Below are 21,626 nucleotides of genomic sequence, written 5' to 3'. Positions count from 1 at the left end.
ACGCTTTCTCTGATTGGTCGGAAGCAACATTTATTTTGAAGTGTCTTGCCGGATGTGAGGTCATCAAGGCGGCGCAATAACTTTTGTTTTGCCTTCTGTAGTTCTGCAGGACCTGGTTTTATAACCCAGTTTAACTGTAGTGCTGGAACCGGTCTCTTCCGACGTGACTGGACACCTAAAGATGTCCCGGGTTCTGATTGTTGGAGCAGGCTTGACAGGCAGCTTGTGCGCATATGTGTTGAAGAGAGTGCTGCAGAGTAAAGCTCAGTTTGTGGTGTGGGACAAGGCAAGGGGTGCAGGTCAGTTCACAAACCATTTTAGCTTAATTAGGTTAAGGGTTTAATAGATGAGACCCGAAAAGAATCAGCCTACAGATGAACATGTCTCATGGGTTCGACAGCGGTTGAATTCAGTCTGTAATTTGGATAAATGTCGATGGCATGCAACAGGAGGCGCTGTTACACTTTACCATACTTTGTCATACCTTGACCTCGAAGAAGAGCATCCTAGCTACACCGAAAACGTAAACTTCGAAGCGGGGAGGGAAGGGGTGTGTGCGTGTGTGTTTGTGGGCGGGGAGGGAAATAAAAAAAAAGAAAAAGCTGAAGAAAAAATAAGATGTAACATTAATTATGGAAATATAGATGTCACAGAATATGGTAGTTCTTATCAAATATTTTGACCACATTGCAACTTGTAAAAACATAAGTACTTGAGTAGCAGAGTTTACAAGTACAAGTTACAGTGTGGCCAAAAATATATAAGAGCTATACTCTGTGACCGTCAATATTTCCATAATAGTCATAATATTAGTAGTCAAATGTTAGTCTTTATTCTTTGTTCTTTAATTTTTCCCTTTGCGTTTGTCCCCCGCCCCCATATGCATAGCTTACGTTTTTGGCGTGACATAGGGTGACCAGACGTCCTCTTTTTCCCGGACATGTCCTACTTTTCAGACCTAAAAAGATGTCCGGGGGGGATTTAAAAATCGTCCGGGATTTTGGTCAACTGCCTCAAAAGACATTACATAGCTTACAGTGCATTGTGATTACATTGCCACTCCGTTCCACTACTCCATTCCAGGTTTCTTTGTATGGCAAATTAGTCACGCCCTTCTCCCCAAATCCAATCACGTTGCATTATGTGTGCGAGTGTGTGTGGGAAAAGTAAAGATAGCTGAGTTGACTTGTACACCGGCCGCTAGACTAGTTAAACCTTAAGTGTGACAGGCGATAGCACATGTGTGTCCGCCGATTCTACGGCAAAAATGCCTAAACGAAAGTGTACGTTTATGGAGGAATTAAAGAAAAGATTCCCGTGCTTTCGTCAAGGTCGTGATCCCTATGAGGCGGAGTGTTTGACGTGTAAGGCAGGCACTTATGTGTCTGTGGCAAATAAAGGTGCCAACGACCTGCAAGTGAATTCAGCAAAGCACGCGAAAGCAGCCAGGGGCGAAAGCTCTTCGGCTAAAGTCACAGATTTCTTGTGACATTTCCGAAATGTCCTGTGTTTTTAAATTTCCTTCATTGGACCATTAAATGTACAGGCACTGCGCACGGCACTGCGTGTCACGTAATCCCTGAGCCGCGTCAGTGCGGGCAGCCCTGTTCTTAATCAAAAGGTCGATAACGTGGCTGTCAGTAGCCAACAACATGCCAAAGCTCAAATGTATGGAGTTTCCCCGCTTTCAGAGCTTTCCCCACCCCCCGCTCCAAGGTGTTCTGGTCCCCACATGGTGTTCTGCTTCACCCCCCCCCCCCCCCCCGCTGCAGGTTGTCCTGGTTTTCCCAAAGTAAAATATGGTCACCCTAGCGTGACATCCAAAACAAATTAAAGAATTTCAATTAAAAGATGATGAAATTCAGAACATTTTAAGGACTGCACAGGACTTTTAGATAGAAGCTCCGGTCAGAAGTTAAGTAAGCAAAATAATGTCTCAAAAAGTACTTATCCTTTCAGGAGGGAGGAAAGAAAGTGGAAGAATAGAAAAAAGCCAAGATAAAGGTTTTTTTTAAAATGCGACTTGGTAATGTGTTGTAATGTAAAAAAAATGTAAAGCTGCTAATAGAAGATTAGCTTGATAGCGACCTGGAACGGTCTAGTTCAATGCCAAACAGTTATGCTAGCATATTTGTGTGAAGCTGAGTTTTAACTTGAAATGAGTTGATTCTCATGGTTGGCTCTTGTAACAGTCATTATACTGCTTGGTTCCTAGACATGAGTAGGTATCACCACAAGGGGGCGCCTATTCCCTTTTTCTTTTGTTGTACTATTGTACAGAGTAGGAACTCGTCTTCCATGTGGTGTAGAGGAGATCATCGGTGATGATGAGGTGCAGAGCGGTGAATTATCATTTCTTTTCTCATGTATGAGACTGTAATGTTAGTACCGTGGAGACCTGGCTTTACATCGACGAAGTGAAAATAAAGCGACAGTGTGGAAAACTTCAACAGTGCGTCCTGCTGTTTCGGGTTAGAGTGGCTAACCACCATTGCTAACTCCTTCTCCAACCTCTCACCGCACCGTCACAATTGGCGCCCGAACATATTTTGGACCTTTTCCCTCCTGGATACCGATTCAGCTTTGGACTAGAGGTGATTGTTTACAAGTTCTTGTGGATGTCTGTTTCACGGGGTGGATACAGTTTCTGAGCGGAGTACGTCGCGATCAGTGTTAAAGTTTGCTGGAGGCATTCATTGCCCGCATATCGCTGGACGTCGTGATGAGCTGTCCCCGTCGGATTTATTCCCTGAAAGCTGTGCGTCTGCTAGTCTGCTGAAGAGGAGGATATGTTTAAATGACAAGACCACCGCATATTAACTAAATTAACTCACGATTGCTGAAGGACTGGGTGAGTTTTGTGGATTACTTTTCAGTGGAGCTCAGTCATACGGACTACTTTATGGATTTTGACTTGTTGACCTGCGGAAGCATACGGACAGACTGTGCTGCACAAATAACGCAGCAGTGGCAGCGGAGAGCAAGACATCCCCGTGAGCTCGTTTGTTTCTCTGTTTAAGAAGATATCATATTTTATATTTGGACATTTTCTCGCCTACGAGCCCTACTGTCAGTGCTGACAAAAAAAAAAAAAAAAAAGCAAAACGAACTGAACATAAAGAACACAAACGATTTTGTTCACAGTCCTGAGTGTTTTGGTGTGAATATTGCATTTTTTTTGGACTCCACCATAAAGGTTAAAAAAAAACAAAAATGGCATTTGAACCAGATTTTTCTGTTTTTGACTCTGACATGGATATTGACTCTCTTCAATTTATACCGCCGCATCAGAGAGCTCCAGACCTCTGTCAGCAGGTACAAGAATTAAAAGATGATGTCAAGCAGCTGAGGGATGTCCTCCATAACACATTGTCCCTGCAGCAGAAAATGCTGAATCATCTAGATAAGATTAATTCCTGTGAGTCTAGTGGACCTCCTGCACAACAGTCTCCTGCGGCTCCTGTGGCCACCTCAACGCCATATGTGCCTCCTGTGAATATCAGTGCGAGGCATTCCATTGACACATGTCCTTATCCTGAAACTCAGAGGGACCTGCATAGCTCTTTCCTACAGACTCATTCAGCTGAGCTAACCAACACCACAAGAGTGATTGCTGCTGCACTACATCACGCCAAGCTGGAACCGCCAGTATTCGCTGGGGATGGTGAAGTGCAGGCAGAGGACTGGCTACAGGCTGTGTCAGCATACAAGTCCACTCTGAATTTAACTGATGTCCAGATTCTCAATGAGTTGCCCCATTTTCTCACGAAAGAGCCTAGTAAGTGGTTTAAAGCCCTTCGTTCACACATTAGCTCATGGGTGCACTTCTGCCAACTTTTCCGAACAGTCTTTCTGCCCATTGACAACCAAGAAAGTATTCTCAGAGGCATACTTGACCGTGTCCAGTCAGTTGATGAACCATTACCGACATTTGTAGCTCATATGTTGAGTGAGTTTAATAAGCTAAGTAGCCCACCACCTGAAAAAGAGCGTATTCAATTAATATGTAAACATTCGCTTGAAAAATACAGGGTGGCGCTGTATGGCTCACCTGTGTCTTCTGTGATGGAGTTGCTGCTCAGGGCTCATGAACTGCATGCTGTACTGGGACCTGATAGCCACCAGAACCTTCAAAAAAGACATTGGAAGCAGCAGAGAGCTGAGCCACGCTGTTATAAGTGCTCAAGCCCTGGATATACATCGAAAACGTGTCCTGCCTGTAATCAGGGCCATAGTCAACAACACATGTCGACTCGGTTCCATAATGAGATCAGTCCCACTACGTCCTTTGACACGCCTGGAGCTGAAACAGACAATGGAAACTCCAGCCCACCTGTAGACGAAGCACCCCAAAGGCCATTGGGAAACTTCAAAGGGGGGAGGATATTTCGTTGAGGCAATCCTCCCTCCAGACATTAACTGAGCCTCACCTTTCTGCAAATAAATTCCACATCCTTGGTCATGTGGAGGACAATGAGTCTACTGCTACCTGGAACACTCCATTTAAAACTCAGCTGAACTTTAATGGAACCTGCACCGAGGCGACTCTGGACACAGGCGCTTCACTTTCGGCTGTACGTGCAGATCTCATTAACGCAAATGGGGTTTGTCCGCAGAAAGTACGTCAGTGGCAGGGGCCGCCAGTGAGCCTAGCGGACAACGCTCCTTGCCTTCCAGAGGGTGTGGCTTGGCTGAGTATCGGCTTTATGAACAAGCGCTTTTATCAACGCTTCGCCATCATCCATAACCTGTCTTCCCCTTTCATATTAGGGATGGATTTTATGATGAGAGCCTCGATAACCATGCATATACCGACAAGGACAGTTTTTATTGATGGCAGTCCCTGTCCGGCCTTGGATGAAAATGAGGAACACAACCTTGACCTGTTTCCTGTTGAACAGACTCTTACGTCTCTGGACATTTTATCAGACACCATGGAGTCAAAAGTGGCTGAGGCGAGCCTGGAGGAAACGCAAAAATCAGATCTGTATGATCTTCTTTCCCACCACAGCTCCGCTTTTGATGGACACCTTGGACACACTACATTGGCGGAACATGTGATCAATACTGGAACTGACAAGCCCATAAATCTTCCCCCCTATCGCTCATCTCCAACCAAAAAGCGTTTGATTGAGGATCAAGTGCGACAAATGCTGGAAGACAACATAATCGAACCCTCTACCAGTCCATGGGCTGCTCCAGTGGTGATTGTGAATAGACCTGGTTCTGATCCAAGATTCTGTGTGGACTATAGGGGTTTAAACCAAGTCACACAAAAGGACTCCTATCCATTACCACAAATTGATGAATCCCTCGACTTTCTGGCTAGAGGAAAGTACATTTCAACCCTGGATTTGGCTCGAGGATATTGGCAAGTTGCTGTTTCAGAAGAATCCCGACCGAAAACGGCTTTTGTGTCTCACTGTGGCCTCTACCAGTTCCGTGTGCTGCCATTCGGCTTATGCAATGCGCCAGCGACATTTCAAAGGCTCATGAATTCTGTGTTAGCGGGCCTGATCTACAAAACATGTGCGGTGTACCTTGATGACATCGTGGTGGCATCTCCCTCATTCGAGCAGCACTTGAAAGATTTGGAGGAGGTCCTGAACAGACTCGAAGCAGCTGGCCTCACTTTAAAACTGAAAAAGTGTCAGTTCTGTCTGAGTGAGTTCACATTTTTGGGTTATCGCATCACACCTGCTGGCATAAAACCTGACCATGATAAAATCAAAGCTGTCATTGATTTTCAGTCACCATCCACAGTGAAACAGGTCAGACAGTTCCTGGGACTCACTGGCCATTATCGGCGCTTTGTCAAGGATTATGCCCGGCAAGCTGACCCTCTCCATAAGCTCACACAGAAAGACACTGTTTTTCACTGGGATGACAAATGTCAGCAAGCCATGAATGTTTTAAAGGACCGAATCACGTCAGCCCCTGTGTTAAGATTTCCGGACTTTGCTAAACCCTTCTATGTTCATGTTGATGCCTGTGATCTAGGACTGGGCGCTGCTTTGATGCAAAAAGATGAAGAAGGCCGAGATATTGTGGTCTCGTATGCAAGTCGTTCTCTACACAAGGCTGAAAAACCATACTCAACCCCTGAAAAAGAATGTTTGGCCGTCATTTGGGGCCTGGAACACTTCAGGCCATATGTTGAGGGCCTTCACGTGACTGTTTTCACAGACCACAACAGCCTTAGGTGGCTTATGTCTCGCCCAAACCCGTCTGGCCGGCTGGCTAGATGGTCTTTGAGACTGCAAGACTTTGACTTTTCAATTGTCCACAAGCCAGGACAACACAATGCAGTTCCTGATGCTCTTTCCAGGAATCCCCTGCCGAATCGAAGTGACACGCCCACTGATATCTTGCCAGAACATGCTGTTATAGGCAGTTTGGACCTCCGTTCCCTGCCCCCAGTGTTATTGTCGGATCGTTCGCACATGAGGCAGCTACAAATGGACGACCCTGTGACGGGTCAACTCCTCAGAGACATTGAATCAGACTCATCGGTTCAAATGGACAGTGAATGCCAAGAACAATATACTGTCTATGATAGTTTGCTGTATTACAGGGACCGAAAGCCTGTATGCGGTTTACACCCATCAAAAGAACTTAAACTTTTTGCCCCAACATCTCTTCGTGGCACCCTGCTGAGCTATTACCATGACCACCCCACTGCTGGCCATCTCGGTGTTTCCAAAACACTAATGAGACTACGACACAGGTTCTTTTGGCCTGGCATGGCAGGTGATGTCAAACGTTATGTCACTTCTTGCTCGGTCTGCCAACTCACAAAACCAAGTCAACAGAAACAAGCTGGTCTCATGGTCCCTATTGTGCCCAAAAAACCCTGGGAATACACAGGAGTGGACTTTGTGGGTCCCTTGCCCCGTACTCAATCAGGAAATGCTTATTTGCTGGTCTTTGTGGACTATTTTTCGAAGTGGATTGAGGTATGTGCAGTTAGAGAGGCCACAGCTCGGGTCGCAGCTAGCAAGTTCTTGAGTGAAATATTTGCTAGGCATGGTAGCCCCAACTACCTCATTTCAGACAGAGGCTCTCCTTTTGTTAGTGAGCTGTTTGAACACACTGTGTCAGCTCTAGGCTCAACACACAGGCTTACTACAGCCTATCACCCACAAACAAATGCGACAGAGCGTGTGAACAGGACGCTTAAAACAGCTATCCGTGCCTATGTGAGTGACAAACACACTGCTTGGGACAGGTTTCTACCACAAATATGTTTTGCACTTCGCACAGCCCCGCATGACAGCACAGGTCTTAGCCCATCCATGATGTTGTATGGTCGTGAGCTGGACACGCCTCTCGATCTAATCGTTCAACCAAGCTGTGATGGACTGGATGATCCAGATGTGCAGTATCCAGAGACTCTGAGAGCCACCCTCAGGGATGCTCATCATCACGCCAGGGCTGCGCTAGATCTCAGCCACAAAAGACAGAAACACTACTATGACTTGAAACGCCGCCATTCTGCTTTTGGGATTGGTGATCTTGTTCGAGTGAAGTCTCACCCAAGATCGGATGCTTTGGCTAATTTTACAGCTAAACTGGCACCGTTGTTCAAAGGCCCCTTCCGTGTCAGTCAGAAACTCAGTGATGTGAACTACAGACTGATTGATGTTGAAACTGGAGCCGATGCTGGAGTTTTCCATGTTGTGAACATGCAACCTTTCCATACTTGGGACTCTGCCAGCTGCAAAAAGACTGCCGGTGCAGCTGCACAGATGGATCACATGGACGATGACCTTGAAGACGGTTCCCCTCAGACTGACGCCGTCCTTGACCTCCCTCCAGGTGATGTGTTTTGTGATGTGCCGAATGATATTTGCCACTCACGGACGCCTCACGGGGTCAGTGAGACCCACGCTGATGAGACTGAGTCTGGCCAAGTTTCAGGAGGTGATGGACATTACAATCTGAGAGCCCAACGCCATCCCAGGATCACGACTGGTTGGTCAGATCATAAATGGACAAATATCTACCATACTGACAGGCTTGACAGGGTGTAAGGTTATATTTGTTCAGGTTAATGAATGCATCTAATTTTCAGTTAGATGTGTTATGTTGGAATTTTTGTGGTTACAAACCAAAAGATAATAAGAAAAGAAATTCTGATGATTTGGGATGATGTTGGTTTTGTTGTCAACCATTGTTACATAGGAAGAATTTTATTGTCCCTTAACTGTTCTTTAGAGGGTTTGTGTTCAGAAAACAAAGAAGAGTTCCACACTGATTTTATGTTTGCTTTTTGGAACCTAAGCTGGCTTTGTGTTATAGTTATCCACGGATATGTATACAGGGGTGATTTAATACCTGCCCCGGGTGTAACTGCGGTTTTAAGGCTATGTGTTGCTTTGTTAAATTCTGTACTGGTGTCTATAGTCGTGTGCGGCTGAGGACAGCCTTTGTTTACCAGGGGGGCATATGTAACAGTCATTATACTGCTTGGTTCCTAGACATGAGTAGGTATCACCACAAGGGGGCGCCTATTCCCTTTTTCTTTTGTTGTACTATTGTACAGAGTAGGAACTCGTCTTCCATGTGGTGTAGAGGAGATCATCGGTGATGATGAGGTGCAGAGCGGTGAATTATCATTTCTTTTCTCATGTATGAGACTGTAATGTTAGTACCGTGGAGACCTGGCTTTACATGGACGAAGTGAAAATAAAGCGACAGTGTGGAAAACTTCAACAGTGCGTCCTGCTGTTTCGGGTTAGAGTGGCTAACCACCATTGCTAACTCCTTCTCCAACCTCTCACCGCACCGTCACACTCTGTATATTTCTGAGATATTTTTGGCTGTTTGATAACGTTTGATAAGAATAATTAAAACTTCTCAATTTTGAACATTATCTAGCAAAATGTTTTTACGTCAGACTATATAGCTGCTACATTGATGAGCTTCTCTATGCTGTAGTTAGGGATTTGTTGTTCGCTGCTGAGCATAATTATTTTGTGATAAAAAAAAAAACCCACATTATTTTTACATCAACTTCTAAGTTATGTGCAACTTCTGTTAAAATCATTTGAAGTCTCAGAATCAGTCCAGTACCGGTACCGGTCCACATTCTTAGGGGAGAAAAACTCACCTGGTATAAATACATTTTTTAGCTATTGGAGTTACGCTTAAGATAAATGTATGTAATCAAATAATGTCATCAATATGTGTGTATGTATTCCATCTTAAGTTGGGCTGCATCTATTGCAGTTTTCTGGCCGATCCCTGGTTACCAATCTTTAAAAAGCCTGACCAGCCAATTTTGATTTTGGCTGATATTAATTTTTTTTGTCTGAAATGTCGCTAAATATAGCAAGAAAGTCACTGAGTTGGCAACAGTGGGTGAATATTGTTAACTGTAAACGTGCAGACCTGACTTGGTGAGCCAGTCTGTCAGTCAAACCTCTCACTGTAGAGCAGAAGAGGACAGAGACTGATTTTTAAACCTTTGCTGACGAAGATAAGATTAGGAGATAAGATCAGCTTCACATGCAAGTATCAGCAGATCACAATCCCCCAAAATTATGAAAATCAGCGCCCAGAAATCAACTGGTTGATAAATCAGTTGGCCAATAAATGTATCTTATTATACATGTATATAATGTAAACAGCACTGTCAGAGATGCAATAAGTTTATAGCAGGTGTGTAACCTAATGATAGGACTGCTGATTGCAGCCAGTCCACATTGTTAGCAGAACTAGAGGGCTCCAAAACCAAATTTTGGCTTGGGCCGGCCCTGCTCTTAGTCTCTGCTTGGACTTTCTGCTGGCTTAGGAAACATGGAACTGCCTTTTAGCACAGTCACCTAGCAACCTCTCATCCAATAGTATGAAAGTGTTGTACTGGGTGCGTTTGTTTCCTTCTAGCTGGTGTGCCTGTGTGGCTACTATCGTTTGTAGCAACCTGCGCCACCCACTGGATGTAGGGAGAAACAACGACGTCAGCTTTCTGCTCCGTAGTCTTTACACAAAATTGTCAAAATTTGCACAGAAACATAAAGATACAGTATATCCCTAAATAATCTATGGAGACAGCAAAAAGAAGTTGTTTTGGGGGTTTGTTGCACTTTAAGTGTATAAGTGGAGCTTTGTATAGGCATGCCTTTGTGCAGATTTTCAACCTGGAACAGGAACTCTTCAACCTTTGTATATCCACTCTGTGCCAGGGGGTAGGATGTCTACCAGCCGTCCTCCTGACCCTACATCTCATTCCGCTGACCTTGGAGCCCAGTACATTACAGCCACTGCTGCATACTCTCAGTCCCACAGCAAGTACGCCTCACTTGATCATTTCTGACGTTAACAAACATCCATGTATCAGTTTCTGATGATGTGTATGTTCAGTTTTTATACAGAGTTGCTGTCAGCTGGCCTACTTAAGTCACTGGACTGTCACATTGAAGGTCTGCAGCACAAAGAGGGAAACAAGAATTATGTAACACCACTGGGGACAAGCAGTGTGGTGAAACACTTCCTGTCCGAGTCAGGTAATCACACCTTTTTGATATTTCGTCTGAGTCAGTCCTGAGTCAGGTTATCATAGCAGTGTGTGTGAGATATCTGCTGTAGTCTGCTGCCTGATATTCTGGTAATTAGGGCTCCAAGCCTGCAGGAGTTAAGAGGACGGCTACTCCGTTTTTCTATTCTTGTTATTATGATGTTTGTCTGCTGAAACTCATACTGCAGCCTACATCCCCGAAACTTGTTACAATTTTTATTTGGTATCCAGGTTCACTACCAACACCGCTACTTGGATGCAAATATTCAGCCACATTCACCTGTAGGTGGCACTGTGGTAAAAAAAAAAATGCATTTCAGCTTATAACTACAAAACTAGAAGTCACATATGGGCAAAGTTTCTTAGAAATATTTTCCAACACTGTGCAAAATGTTTTGGTTCTGAATTTCTTTCAGCAGAGAGCCATTAAGATTGCAGTAAAACATTGATTAATGCCTGGTTTTAAAATTAGTTAACTGGCCATTATTTTGTGCCCATTGTTGGGCACCACACAGCACTATCGAACCATTATACCTAGGATTTCTGTCGGCTAATGTGTGGTCTCTCAGGTTTTGAAAATGGGCCGACAATCGGTCGACAACTCTAAGATCGTGTAGTGCGCGCTGGGCTTTACACTAAGGAAATGAGGAAGGGAGGGTCAGTGGAGAGCACTGGAGTTGAGCCTTTTTTTCATTCAGTGTCATTAACAGAAAGAGAAAAAGGCCGGAAGAGACGATAATGCCGATAATTAAAATGAGGCCGATAGTTTTAATTTATCGTGCGACTAATTGATTAATTGATTTATTGTTTATCGCGACAGGCCTACTTACAGGCATGCCTAGGAGCAATATTAGCCCCTATTTCTGCAGCTCAACCAGGTGACTTCTTTTCTGAAGAGGATTAAGCCCAACAAAGGTTGTTACACCTTATAAGGTGTTGGGAAGGACTCTGATATCATGTGCTGACCAGTTGGCAGGTTTCTTTTTAGACATTTTTAATCTGCCCTTTAGTTTTCCACAGTTTCTGTTTGCCTTAATTCTTTCATCATCATCCCAGTACCAAAAAAATCTACTGGGCCTGGATTAAATGACTATCACCTGGTTGCACAAATCCCAGTCATCATGAAACACTTTGAGAGGATCATCCTAAAACACATCAAAGTTAACCTTCCTGTTGGTCTGGATAGGCACCAGTTTGCCTATAGGAGGAACCGGTCCTCAGAGGATGCTCTCTCCATTGCACTACACACAGCCCTGACACATCTGCAGCATCCTGACACTTATGTTAGGATGCTATTCATTGACTTCAATTCATCATCATCATGGAGAAGCTCCACGACCTGGGACTTTCAGCATCAATGTGCTTTTGGAGGGACCTGAGGCCGGTTGTGAGGGACCAGCCTCAGGTGAGGGACTTTCTCACAAACGGCCTCAGGTGGTGAGAATAGGGGACCAAACACCCAGTTCTCAGTGCATTTACACCTCAGGTTGTTCACCCACAACTGTGTAGCCATCCATTCCTCTAACAGGGTTCTAAAGTTTGCAAATGATACCACTGTAGTGGGTCTGATAACAAACAATGATGAGACCCTGTACAGAGAGGAGATGTAGAACCTGTCCCGGTGGTGTTCAGTGAACACCAGCAAGACCAAGGAGCTCATAGTGGACTACAGGAGATCCAGGAGGACAGTGCACATACCTGTTACAATTCAAGGGAAGGTGGTGACAACACCACCTTCCCTTGACAACATCAAACTCCTGGGCATCCACATCTCCTTGGACCTGACTAGGTACACTTCTTTTCTGATGAGGTGTTCAGCAACTCTTCTTCAAAGACTGTTGTTTTTTTTTGTCAGGAAACTGAAAAGGGCTGAACTCCCTACTCAATTGCTCAAGAAGCTGCATAGAGCCGTGATTGAGAGCATTGCTGTGGCTAAGGAACAGCTTTTTCCAAAGAGCTGTGAAGTCTATCTGTACACCTTCCATCCCCTCTGTCCCCCTGTAGACACACTCACACCCATCTGCTGCACCCTAATGAATGATCAAGACTTTATTTATTTATCTATTTGTCACTGAGGATACCCCTCCAAATTTGTTATGTTCTGGAAACATAATAACAAATGAAAAATCTCATAAGACATATAAAAATCTTAAATGTTTTATATTCTAATTTTAAATGTATTTTCATTTGTTGTAAGTAGAAATTAATCATTACAGTAATAAAGGCTTGAAAACACCAGTGTGTAATTAATCTATATATGAAGTGTTTTATTTTGTAAATTGAGTTACTGACATGAAATAACTTTTCAATAAATTCTATATTTTTGAATAGGACTGACTATAGAGATCTGTTTTTCTCTCCCCTCCTTGTGGGCAGCATAACCTACTGCCCACAAGAGGGCAGTATTTTATGCAAGTGTTCCCCTTGTTTTTCCAATTAAACAGAATTATCTTATTCTTAAACTGTGGTCCAACAGTTTGATACTCGGATTAGAAACAGATCAAATCATTATTGGTTCACAGCAACAGCAGAACTGAAGGTCTGAAACTGTCTTTTTGCCTCAGGAGCTGATTTGTATCTGGAATATCATGTGACTGGCCTACGCCGCTGTGGAGCATCATGGAAAGTGGAGAGGAAGGGAGGCAATGAGAAGTTTGACGCTGTTGTCTTGACAATTCCTGTGCCTCAGATCCTTCAGCTGCAGGGAGACCTGGGGAACTGTAAGACTGTCACAAACACAACCAGAAGCAGATCAAGTTTGAGCCTTTGTGTCACCTGACCTATGTACAGCTCTCGTGAGTTGCTGCAGAGGAACATTTTTGATGTATCCTATGTGACCTTTGCTCTGATTTAGGTACAGCCCATGAACACAAGGATGAAGCAGTAGCTTTGTAACCTCTGTGGTCCCATAGAATAATCCTTAGTTTTTGCTGAACAGACATTGGTCTCAGAGCAGTTAAACACATGCATGTTGTATTTCTAACCATATTAGGACTGAGTATTGACTTCCATTTAATGTAGTGACTCAATTTGCATCTTTAACCTTAATGTAATCGTACACTCACCAGCCACTTTATTAGGTACTATTATTGCAGGTACTTGTATTCATGTGCAGTGAAGTAAGTTTCCGTTAGTTGCTGATGAATACTAAATTATGTGTATTCTGCTGCAAAAAACAAACAGATAATTGGTTGGAACGCAGCTGAAAGAGGGGTTTGCCCAAGGGACCATTCCTGCAAGAACTAGGAATGGTTCCCTCTGTGCATATTTATATTTTAAGCTTACACTGTTAGGCTGTAGTGTGATTAATCTGATTACATTTTTTAATTGATTGACAGCATTATTTTAAATATAACCATTTTAAATTGAATGTTTTTTGAAAATACATTTATTTACTATATTCACAGTGTACAACTGAATTGCAGTAATTTAATGGTTATTTCAGTTCATCTGGGTCCCAGCAGCCAGATTCTTTGTGCTTACTTTTTTCTTCCCTCCCTCTTCCTCTGTGCTGCTCTGATCTGCCTCACTATGCTCACCTGTGTAGGAAGATGCGTCCTCCTGCTCTGCCTCTCGACTTGGTGCCTATACACAGCAGAGGAGGTGTGGAAATGTTGAGGACAGATGTAATTGATATTCCAGAACATAAATATCTGTGGAACACCTGGTGAAAGTCCATTAAGAAGAATCAATCAGTTATGTTTCACGCATAAAGTTATTTACAGATGTTGAGTTTGCTCAGAGTGGTTTAAAGGTCATAAGCAGTTCATGTGTTGTGTGGAACCTCAGGGAGCAGATAAGACTCCAGGAACACACTGTATTAGCAAAACTCAAGTCTCCAATAGCAGTAGTCATGGTGACAATTGATGAGTTGAAGTACCTAGGATCAAGCATCCAGGTATTACATTTCCCATGATGCAAGTGGTATTACAGACTGTCTGTCATTCTGTTTCTCAGTACTGTCTGTCCAGCAAAGAGAGCAGTTGGAGAGTGTCAGGTACTCATCCCGCTTCGCTATCGCACTCTTCTTCTCTCCGGATGTTGTCTTCAGTTTTTCCTGGGGAGCGCGGTACGTCACTGACAGCCACTGCATTCGCTACATCGCTGTGGACAACAAGAAACGCAGTTCAGGTGTCTTCACCCATCTGTATCTGACAAATTATGTCACTAGCATAAAAAAAAATCAACTATTGTAAACAAAGTTTTGCACTTGAAAATATAAATTGTTTGTGTAACATCACAACTTAAAGTGTAACTGACCTGTGAAAGCATAACCCTGCCCCACTTGTCAACTTATCCACTCTGTTGTTACATTTGACTTTCCTCTGTAGACTTTTGTTAAAAAAAACAACTAATGACAAATCTAGAGACTTTTTTTCTGTTGTTGGCAATTTTGGTGGTGACAACACTCTGCAGCTCAGCTGCAGCCAGACTCTATCATGAATAGAGCAGGTAGGGCTACCTAAGCACTCCAGTACCATGCTGATTTGAACACCATACTGTCGCCAGTATACAGTCAGAGCAGCAGGTACCCATTCTACTCCATGTCCACATTGCAAATGCATTGATTAAAACTGATTAACGTTTCAATCAATGCTCACCACAGTCACGCTTGGCTTGCTATTCCAACTCCTGACTCCCCACCGGGTGGGACTGTGACAGAGTTGTACCAAGCTTTGTAACCAATAGAGCAGGGGTCACCAACCTTTTTGAGACTGGGAGCTACTTCACGGGCACAGAATAAAACGAAGGGCTACTTGTTTGATACAGACATAAATTTTCTTGGCTCAGCCATTATAATAAGAGTATATATACGTATATATATATGATCACATGCTGCCTGATCATATTAATGTTAGGGACCACTGACAATAGTTATCAGTAATAATTTACCATGCAGCTATGGCTAATTGCTATTATGTGATCAGAAATTCTTAGTTCAGAGTTTTAAGTTTGATTCCCTTTTGGAGCTTTTCTGTGTGATTCTAAATTGCCCACAAGTGACTGAAGTGTATGGATTGGTGCAGCTGCAGCTGTACAGATTTTCCTTTAAATAAAAAAAAAAAACGTTATTGTATTTTTTTTATTATCCAACCCTCTTTACTATTAACAAAATTGTGGAGAGAAGAAAAAGTTATTTTGTGCCAAAACATCTTGTCTGTAGCGCACATCAGTGTGAGTCTGTGGGGGTCAAAGGGCACGCGAAAGCCTAAATCTTATTGGTCAGTTTGCTTTTTCTGTGAGCTAAAAATGATGAGTGGAGTTTGAATCTCCCATAGTTCTAAGATCCCGTCTGAGCTTTTTTACAGTGTGCAGTTCTGGCGGGTCTCCGGTTTATTAGGTTTTTTTGTGGTTTCACAAACTTAAAAGCTGACGGGTCACCCGTTGGCTGACCCCAGATGTCGGAAAAAAAACTGTCCGACAGATTGGAAGGTATGTACAAAACTATCACTGCACCTGACCTGCAAGAGCACAACCACCTCTCCAACGCGCATCATGTGCGCGTCGCACAAAAGCCGCACAAATCTAAACCACTAAAGCAGCACAACCTTTTTCTTTTCTTTTTTTTTTCCACAAACGATGCTAAATAATAAAGACATGGAAGAGAAGCCTACCCGTGCGATCCACAGAAAGAGGAGGATGTTGACTCCCAAGTTCAGGTGGTGTCAGACGTCCAAAGGAGGAGAAGGTGAAGCAAAAATGTTTGCTTAATTTTTACTCTTGTGGGGAACGTTTCGACTAGATTAAATTGTTTAACTCCCCTCCACCAATCACAGCCACTCTCTGGGGAAAAACCCGCCTGATGAAAGAGTCCTGTCTCAGTCGCTACAACATGAAGAGAATGGAAGCGTTTAGTGACTGGAGGAGTCCTTCTCAGCTGCTGCTAACAACATTTGCAGACACCCTTCAGATTACAGGGAAAGTTCATCCCAAGAGCTTTGACTGTTTCAATAAGTTATTCCTTAAATATGTCAAAGAATCATTGAGATCTGCCTGCTCTACGCATGATCCAGAAACTTCTGAGGTCCAACACATTTGTTGGTCGGACGCAATGGATTCAATCCTTCCACATGCACTCCGGCTGATAGAGGAACTGTTGGTATGTCGCTGTAAAGAACATCGTCAGACAGAACGAAAAGCTGCTGAAGACCAGCAACAGAGAAAAGACCACGCAGGTGCTTGCTCTGATGTTGGCCATTTCCAAGCTGAAGAGAAAGACACAACCAAAACTCATACCGACCGCTGTGGGAGTAAGCAGTTTCATGTAAACCTGACACCAGACATCCTTGAGAAATTAGACTCGGAGGTAACAACAGACGAGACATGTGACAGCAATCCTGTTTCTGAAAACGAGGAATCAGACTTGAAGATGGTGGATGAATTCATTTTGGAGGAACTTTCAAAGATCACTAATATAGATGATTTGATCTCTAATGAGAGGGAACCAGATATAAAGATGGTGGATGAATTCATTTTGGAGGATCTTTCAAAGACCAGTAATGTAAATGATTTGATCTCTAATGAGAGGGAACCAGATATAAACATGGTGGATGAATTTATTTCGGAGGACTTTTCAGATCCGGCACAGGCAACTCATCTTACGTTGAAGGAAAAGGAGTTAAGTCTGGAAATGATGGACGACTTAATTTTTGAGGTGCTGCCAAAGGTTAGGGAAGTGAAAACCTCAATCTCTGACCAACACCGTTTAGAGATCCCAGGAAATTCATTGGATGACCTTTCACCAACTGAAAACCAAGAGTCTAGAAATCAAGCTGTTCCGATTCCCATTGCACAACAACAGAACAAAGCAGCTGGAGTCAAAATGAAGAACCTTCAAAATTACAGCATTGAACAATGCAATAGAGATTTGCCGGCACCAGAGGATGAAGAAACAACAATACCATCAGTGGAAAACTTAATTTCAGAGGAATCGACCCCACTCAAAAGGCAGGCAGTTAGTTGATGCGGAGCAGGAGTCAGTGGTTACCACAAAGGTTGCTGAACCGCTGCCAGTCGCAGAGAAGGAGGAGCAGAAGTCATCCATCATGCTGCTTGTCAATGCAGTTCTTATCAAGGCCATAACAAAATCAAGGATAACATGCAAGTACAATCACCTCCAAGACATCGTAGAGAGGTTGTCTGAGAAAATCTGTGCCGAGGTCAAGGTGCAAGATCTAAAGGACATTCAAAGTAGTCTGAACAATCTCAGCAAGGACATACTGAGAGCAGTCACAAAAAAATTAGGCTGCTCAAAAAAAGATGTTCTCGTACTGTTGGGTTTAAACAGTTCAACGGTAGATGAGGAATTCATTTCCATTTGCAAAGAGAAAATAGTAAAACCAGCCAAAAAACCCAGCCTCATCAAACGTTTCTGGGCCTCTATATCCAAGACTAATTAATATTAATATCATTATATTAATAGTTAAAAAAATATGTTGTTTGGTTGGTTCGCACCAATATATGTTTTAACCTAAAAGAAATGGACTGTATCAAATGGACTGGGTTAATCTGACCTAGAAGTCAGGAAGGAATTCAGATTTGGAGAGATGTGGAATAACAATCACTTAAGAGAGGAAAGATGTTAGTTTTAAGCTGTTGTGCATGAAAATTCTGGCACCCAACCTGCTCGCCTGCAAAGGAACAGGGCCGTAGCAAAAGACTGGAGAAAGAACCTCTGTTTGGAAAAACAAGGAACAAACAATATGACTAATAGTTCGTCTGAAGTGGAGCAGATGTTGAGGTCAAGACGTCTCTAATTATTCCAGGAGGTCAACTCCTAGTACGGCAAGAGGCCGTGAGTTTAGTAGTACGGCAAGAGGCCGTGAACTTAGTAGGCCTTGTGAAAGGCCTAAATACAACAAATATTTACTTAAAGTGTGATCTTTTCATGATATTTAATTGTCACCTTTATTGTTTACTCTTAAATGTTTAAAGATGGGCTCTTTCCTCTGGTTTGCTTCTTTACATTAAATGTTTACTGGAAAATGTCTGATTATGTAATTGTTTACTTTAATCACATGTTTATTTAAAAATATAATCTTTCACTACATGTATGTTTATTACCTGAAATATTTTAAATATCAAATTTTTACTTAAAATGTGATTCATTTCATCACCTGTTTACATGCAACTTGAAGAGCTTGAATCAAATGTTTCATGAATGTTTACCACATTAAATGATTAAATGACAGAAAACAGCCACTTCCAACTGAACACATATTTCAACACAAATGGTTCCTGTTCCTCTTCAGAGGGTGCAGCCTTGCTGAGCTTCTCTCCTGGGGTTTCCTCCTCAGCCTCTCCAACTTGCTCCTCTTCTACAGCCTCCGCTGCTGTGTTTTCATTATTTACCTCTTCTGGGGTAAATAATGAAAACACAGTCTCTGTAACTTGTTGATCCACCGTAGTTTTGCTGTATCACCTCTTTAATTTACGTACATGTCGGTCCGATGTTGTGGCGTTTACCTCGCCTTACCATTTCAAAGGTCGGTTTGCCTTTAAGAGGACATATCAGAACACACATCAGTATTAATGCTGTAAATTTGATAACACTAGTAAAATAGTTTACTTCACAATAATGGAATAACCTCGATGTCCACTGACAAAACTCGGACTATGCTACATAAAAAATAGAAGCCCGACCTAAACAAGGTTGACCCACTTAAATGAACTCAACTAACTGAACATGAGTAAACCCAGACAAAATCATAGCAAAACATTATGACACAACACCAACAAAGCGAATTTAGACACTCACCAGAATGGACATGTCTGGAGCAAACTTGTAGATATCTTGGGATGTTGGAGAACGTAATATCAGGACGTCTCACCGCTGATACCCGGGATATTCGTCTCCTTTTCATTAGCTCCGATAACTTAGCCCCCTCACGTTGTTTACAGGCAGGAAAACAGTGAAACGAAAGTCCGTTTTCCATCTTTTTACCGTTTCGGTTGTCACTAGACGTTTACTGCATAAAAACATGCCTTTCCCCCCAAAAAAAGTAACTCGCGATTTTTCAGAAATGTCGCGGGATCTCGAGATAATAAGTCGGGATAATAAGTCGGGATCTCGAGATAATAAGTCGGGATCTCGAGATAATAAGTCGGGATCTCGAGATAATAAGTCGGGATTTCTTTCCTTTTTTTTTTCCTCTCCATGTCCCCGTAGTACGGAGCCCCTAAGGGGACATGGAGAGAAAAAAAAAGGAAAGAAATCCCGACTTATTATCTCGAGATCCCGACTTATTATCTCGAGATCCCGACTTATTATCTCGAGATCCCGACTTATTATCCCGACTTATTATCTCGAGATCCCGCGACATTTCTGAAAAATCGCGAGTTACTTTTTTTGGGGGGAAAGGCATGTTTTTATGCGGTAAACGTGGGGGAGTGTGTCTACATCGATTATGGAGGACGACTTATATCATTTTCTGCGGTCCAGAGATGTCCCAGAGGAGGATATCATGCACATGCAATTTAGCGTACATCCATCGGTAACCGTGAAGCTGTCCAGAGGACTGTAGCTGGTTATTAATGAATTCTACCAAAACTGCCAAGTCGGAAAAGGACTTGCGCCGAATGAGTCCCCGCGCTCTGAAAACTCTCTTCAGATGTCTCTCACTAATACTAAATCCATGTCTGCTGTCAAGCGCTGATTTAATGTGTTTATACTCAAGCCCAAGCTCGAAATAAAAATCTATATATCTACCCCCACAGTGATGGAGGACACCCACATGGGTGGGTGTCCTCCATCACTGTGATTAGGTCGTTATGTACTGATGTCGGGATCTCGAGATAATAAGTCGGGATAATAAGTCGGGATCTCGAGATAATAAGTCGGGATCTCGAGATAATAAGTCGGGATTTCTTTCCTTTTTTTTTCTCTCCATGTCCCCTTAGGGGCTCCGTAGATCTTTTTTTTTTTCTGGGCCATAATTTTTTTTTTCAGTGGCCCTAATCCTCTTCCGTAGACATTACATCCAATAACGCAGCAAGTTCGAACCATTGATAAATCATTTTAAGTAACTTAGATTCAAAAATTCAAAATATCTGTGAGACAGCCGTATTGTCGGTTATGTATATGGCCTCACAAGATGGCGCTCATATCCCTACGCCTAAAGCAGTGACGTCACGTTCCAAAGCTCTATAGCAAAATTCAACTGCTTAAGAAATTTAAATGAAAATGTTAAAGTTTGCACAGTAACATAAGGATAAAATCATAAATAATCTATTTAGACGGTTTCAGCAAATAAAAATTGATTTGAGGGTTAATCCACAAGAAATAAAATATTTGTCTCAAATTTTCACAATTATCCATATATTGTCTCAGATACTCCAGGTCTCGGTCCATCCCTTGTCGTTCACACCAGCGTTCCGTTTGGTCTGGAGCACTTGGAGAATGATAAGGATGCCATCCAGCCAATCATCTTGCAGGAGCTCCAAAGGCTACTCCCTGACCTCCCTCAGCCAGTCAGCATCAAGTTTCAGAAGTGGAGGTACTCCCAGGTGAGTCAGGAGTGTATCTCCTCCAGGTGAGGCAAGGACTTACTCAGCTGTCCATTCCTTGTGCAGGTGCTGACCTCAGTGCCCAATTGTCCAGGCCACATGACTATCTTGGAGCAGCCGCTGCTCATCTGTGGAGGAGATGCTTTCACCCACTCCAACTTTGACGGCTGTGTGGAATCTGCACTGAGTGTGTGCAGAGCACTTCAGTTCTTACTGGATGTCAAGCAGAATATTTCTCTCTAATTTGCACACTTATCCATTTATTAACCTATTGACCCATTGACTGGGGTCATTTACCTAAGTGCATCAAGTGACTCAAAGATAAAACCAAAGATGTCTTGGTTTTTCTAAGAATAAATGATTGTGATTAAAATCTTCTCTCCACACCTTCCACACACCGACCTGCTTATGGAGGAATTATACTGCCACAAATAAAGTCCTTACATTTTCAATTTGGATTGAAAGCAGGAGCCCATCTGTTTCCTCGGAAAACTTGTAATGCTTGCACTCAAAGATTTGAAGAAGAAATTATATTTGAAAGAAAGTAAAAGTTTTGAAACAATTTTCCCTGCATTATTTGTATCTACATTATGTAGCTGAA

The 21,626-nt window shown here is 42.9% G+C and overlaps 1 protein-coding gene across 2 annotated transcripts; it reads left to right on the top strand.

The window, feature by feature from the left end:
- The first annotated feature begins 55 nt into the window (after positions 1-55).
- On the top strand, positions 56-21,587 carry rnls (renalase, FAD dependent amine oxidase). 2 transcript variants are annotated; one of them, XM_023340976.1, is made up of 7 exons: positions 56-299; positions 10,188-10,293; positions 10,366-10,508; positions 13,084-13,239; positions 14,477-14,650; positions 20,850-21,025; positions 21,092-21,587. In XM_023340976.1, exons 1-7 carry the CDS (start codon positions 182-184, stop codon positions 21,266-21,268), a joined length of 1,050 nt encoding a protein of 349 aa, XP_023196744.1. In that variant the 5' UTR covers positions 56-181; the 3' UTR covers positions 21,269-21,587. The 2 variants fall into 2 exon arrangements, with proteins under 2 accessions (XP_023196744.1, XP_023196745.1); XM_023340977.1 differs by lacking the exon at positions 14,477-14,650.
- Positions 21,588-21,626: the final 39 nt, after the last annotated feature.

The sequence above is a fragment of the Xiphophorus maculatus genome, chromosome 10, assembly GCF_002775205.1.
Source record: "Xiphophorus maculatus strain JP 163 A chromosome 10, X_maculatus-5.0-male, whole genome shotgun sequence".
Taxonomy (NCBI): domain Eukaryota; kingdom Metazoa; phylum Chordata; class Actinopteri; order Cyprinodontiformes; family Poeciliidae; genus Xiphophorus; species Xiphophorus maculatus.
Note: the sequence above shows the minus strand (reverse complement) of the source record. Positions and strands in the feature narration are given on the sequence as shown.

Bases quoted from the DNA above. Each gene is read 5' to 3' on its own strand.
- rnls (XM_023340976.1), top strand. From the start codon at position 182: ATGTCCCGGGTTCTGATTGTTGGAGCAGGCTTGACAGGCAGCTTGTGC. The intron at 10,294-10,365 runs GTACGCCTCACT...GTGTATGTTCAG, and splicing joins TACTCTCAGTCCCACAGCAA to TTTTTATACAGAGTTGCTGT. The intron at 10,509-13,083 runs GTAATCACACCT...TTTTTGCCTCAG, and splicing joins ACACTTCCTGTCCGAGTCAG to GAGCTGATTTGTATCTGGAA.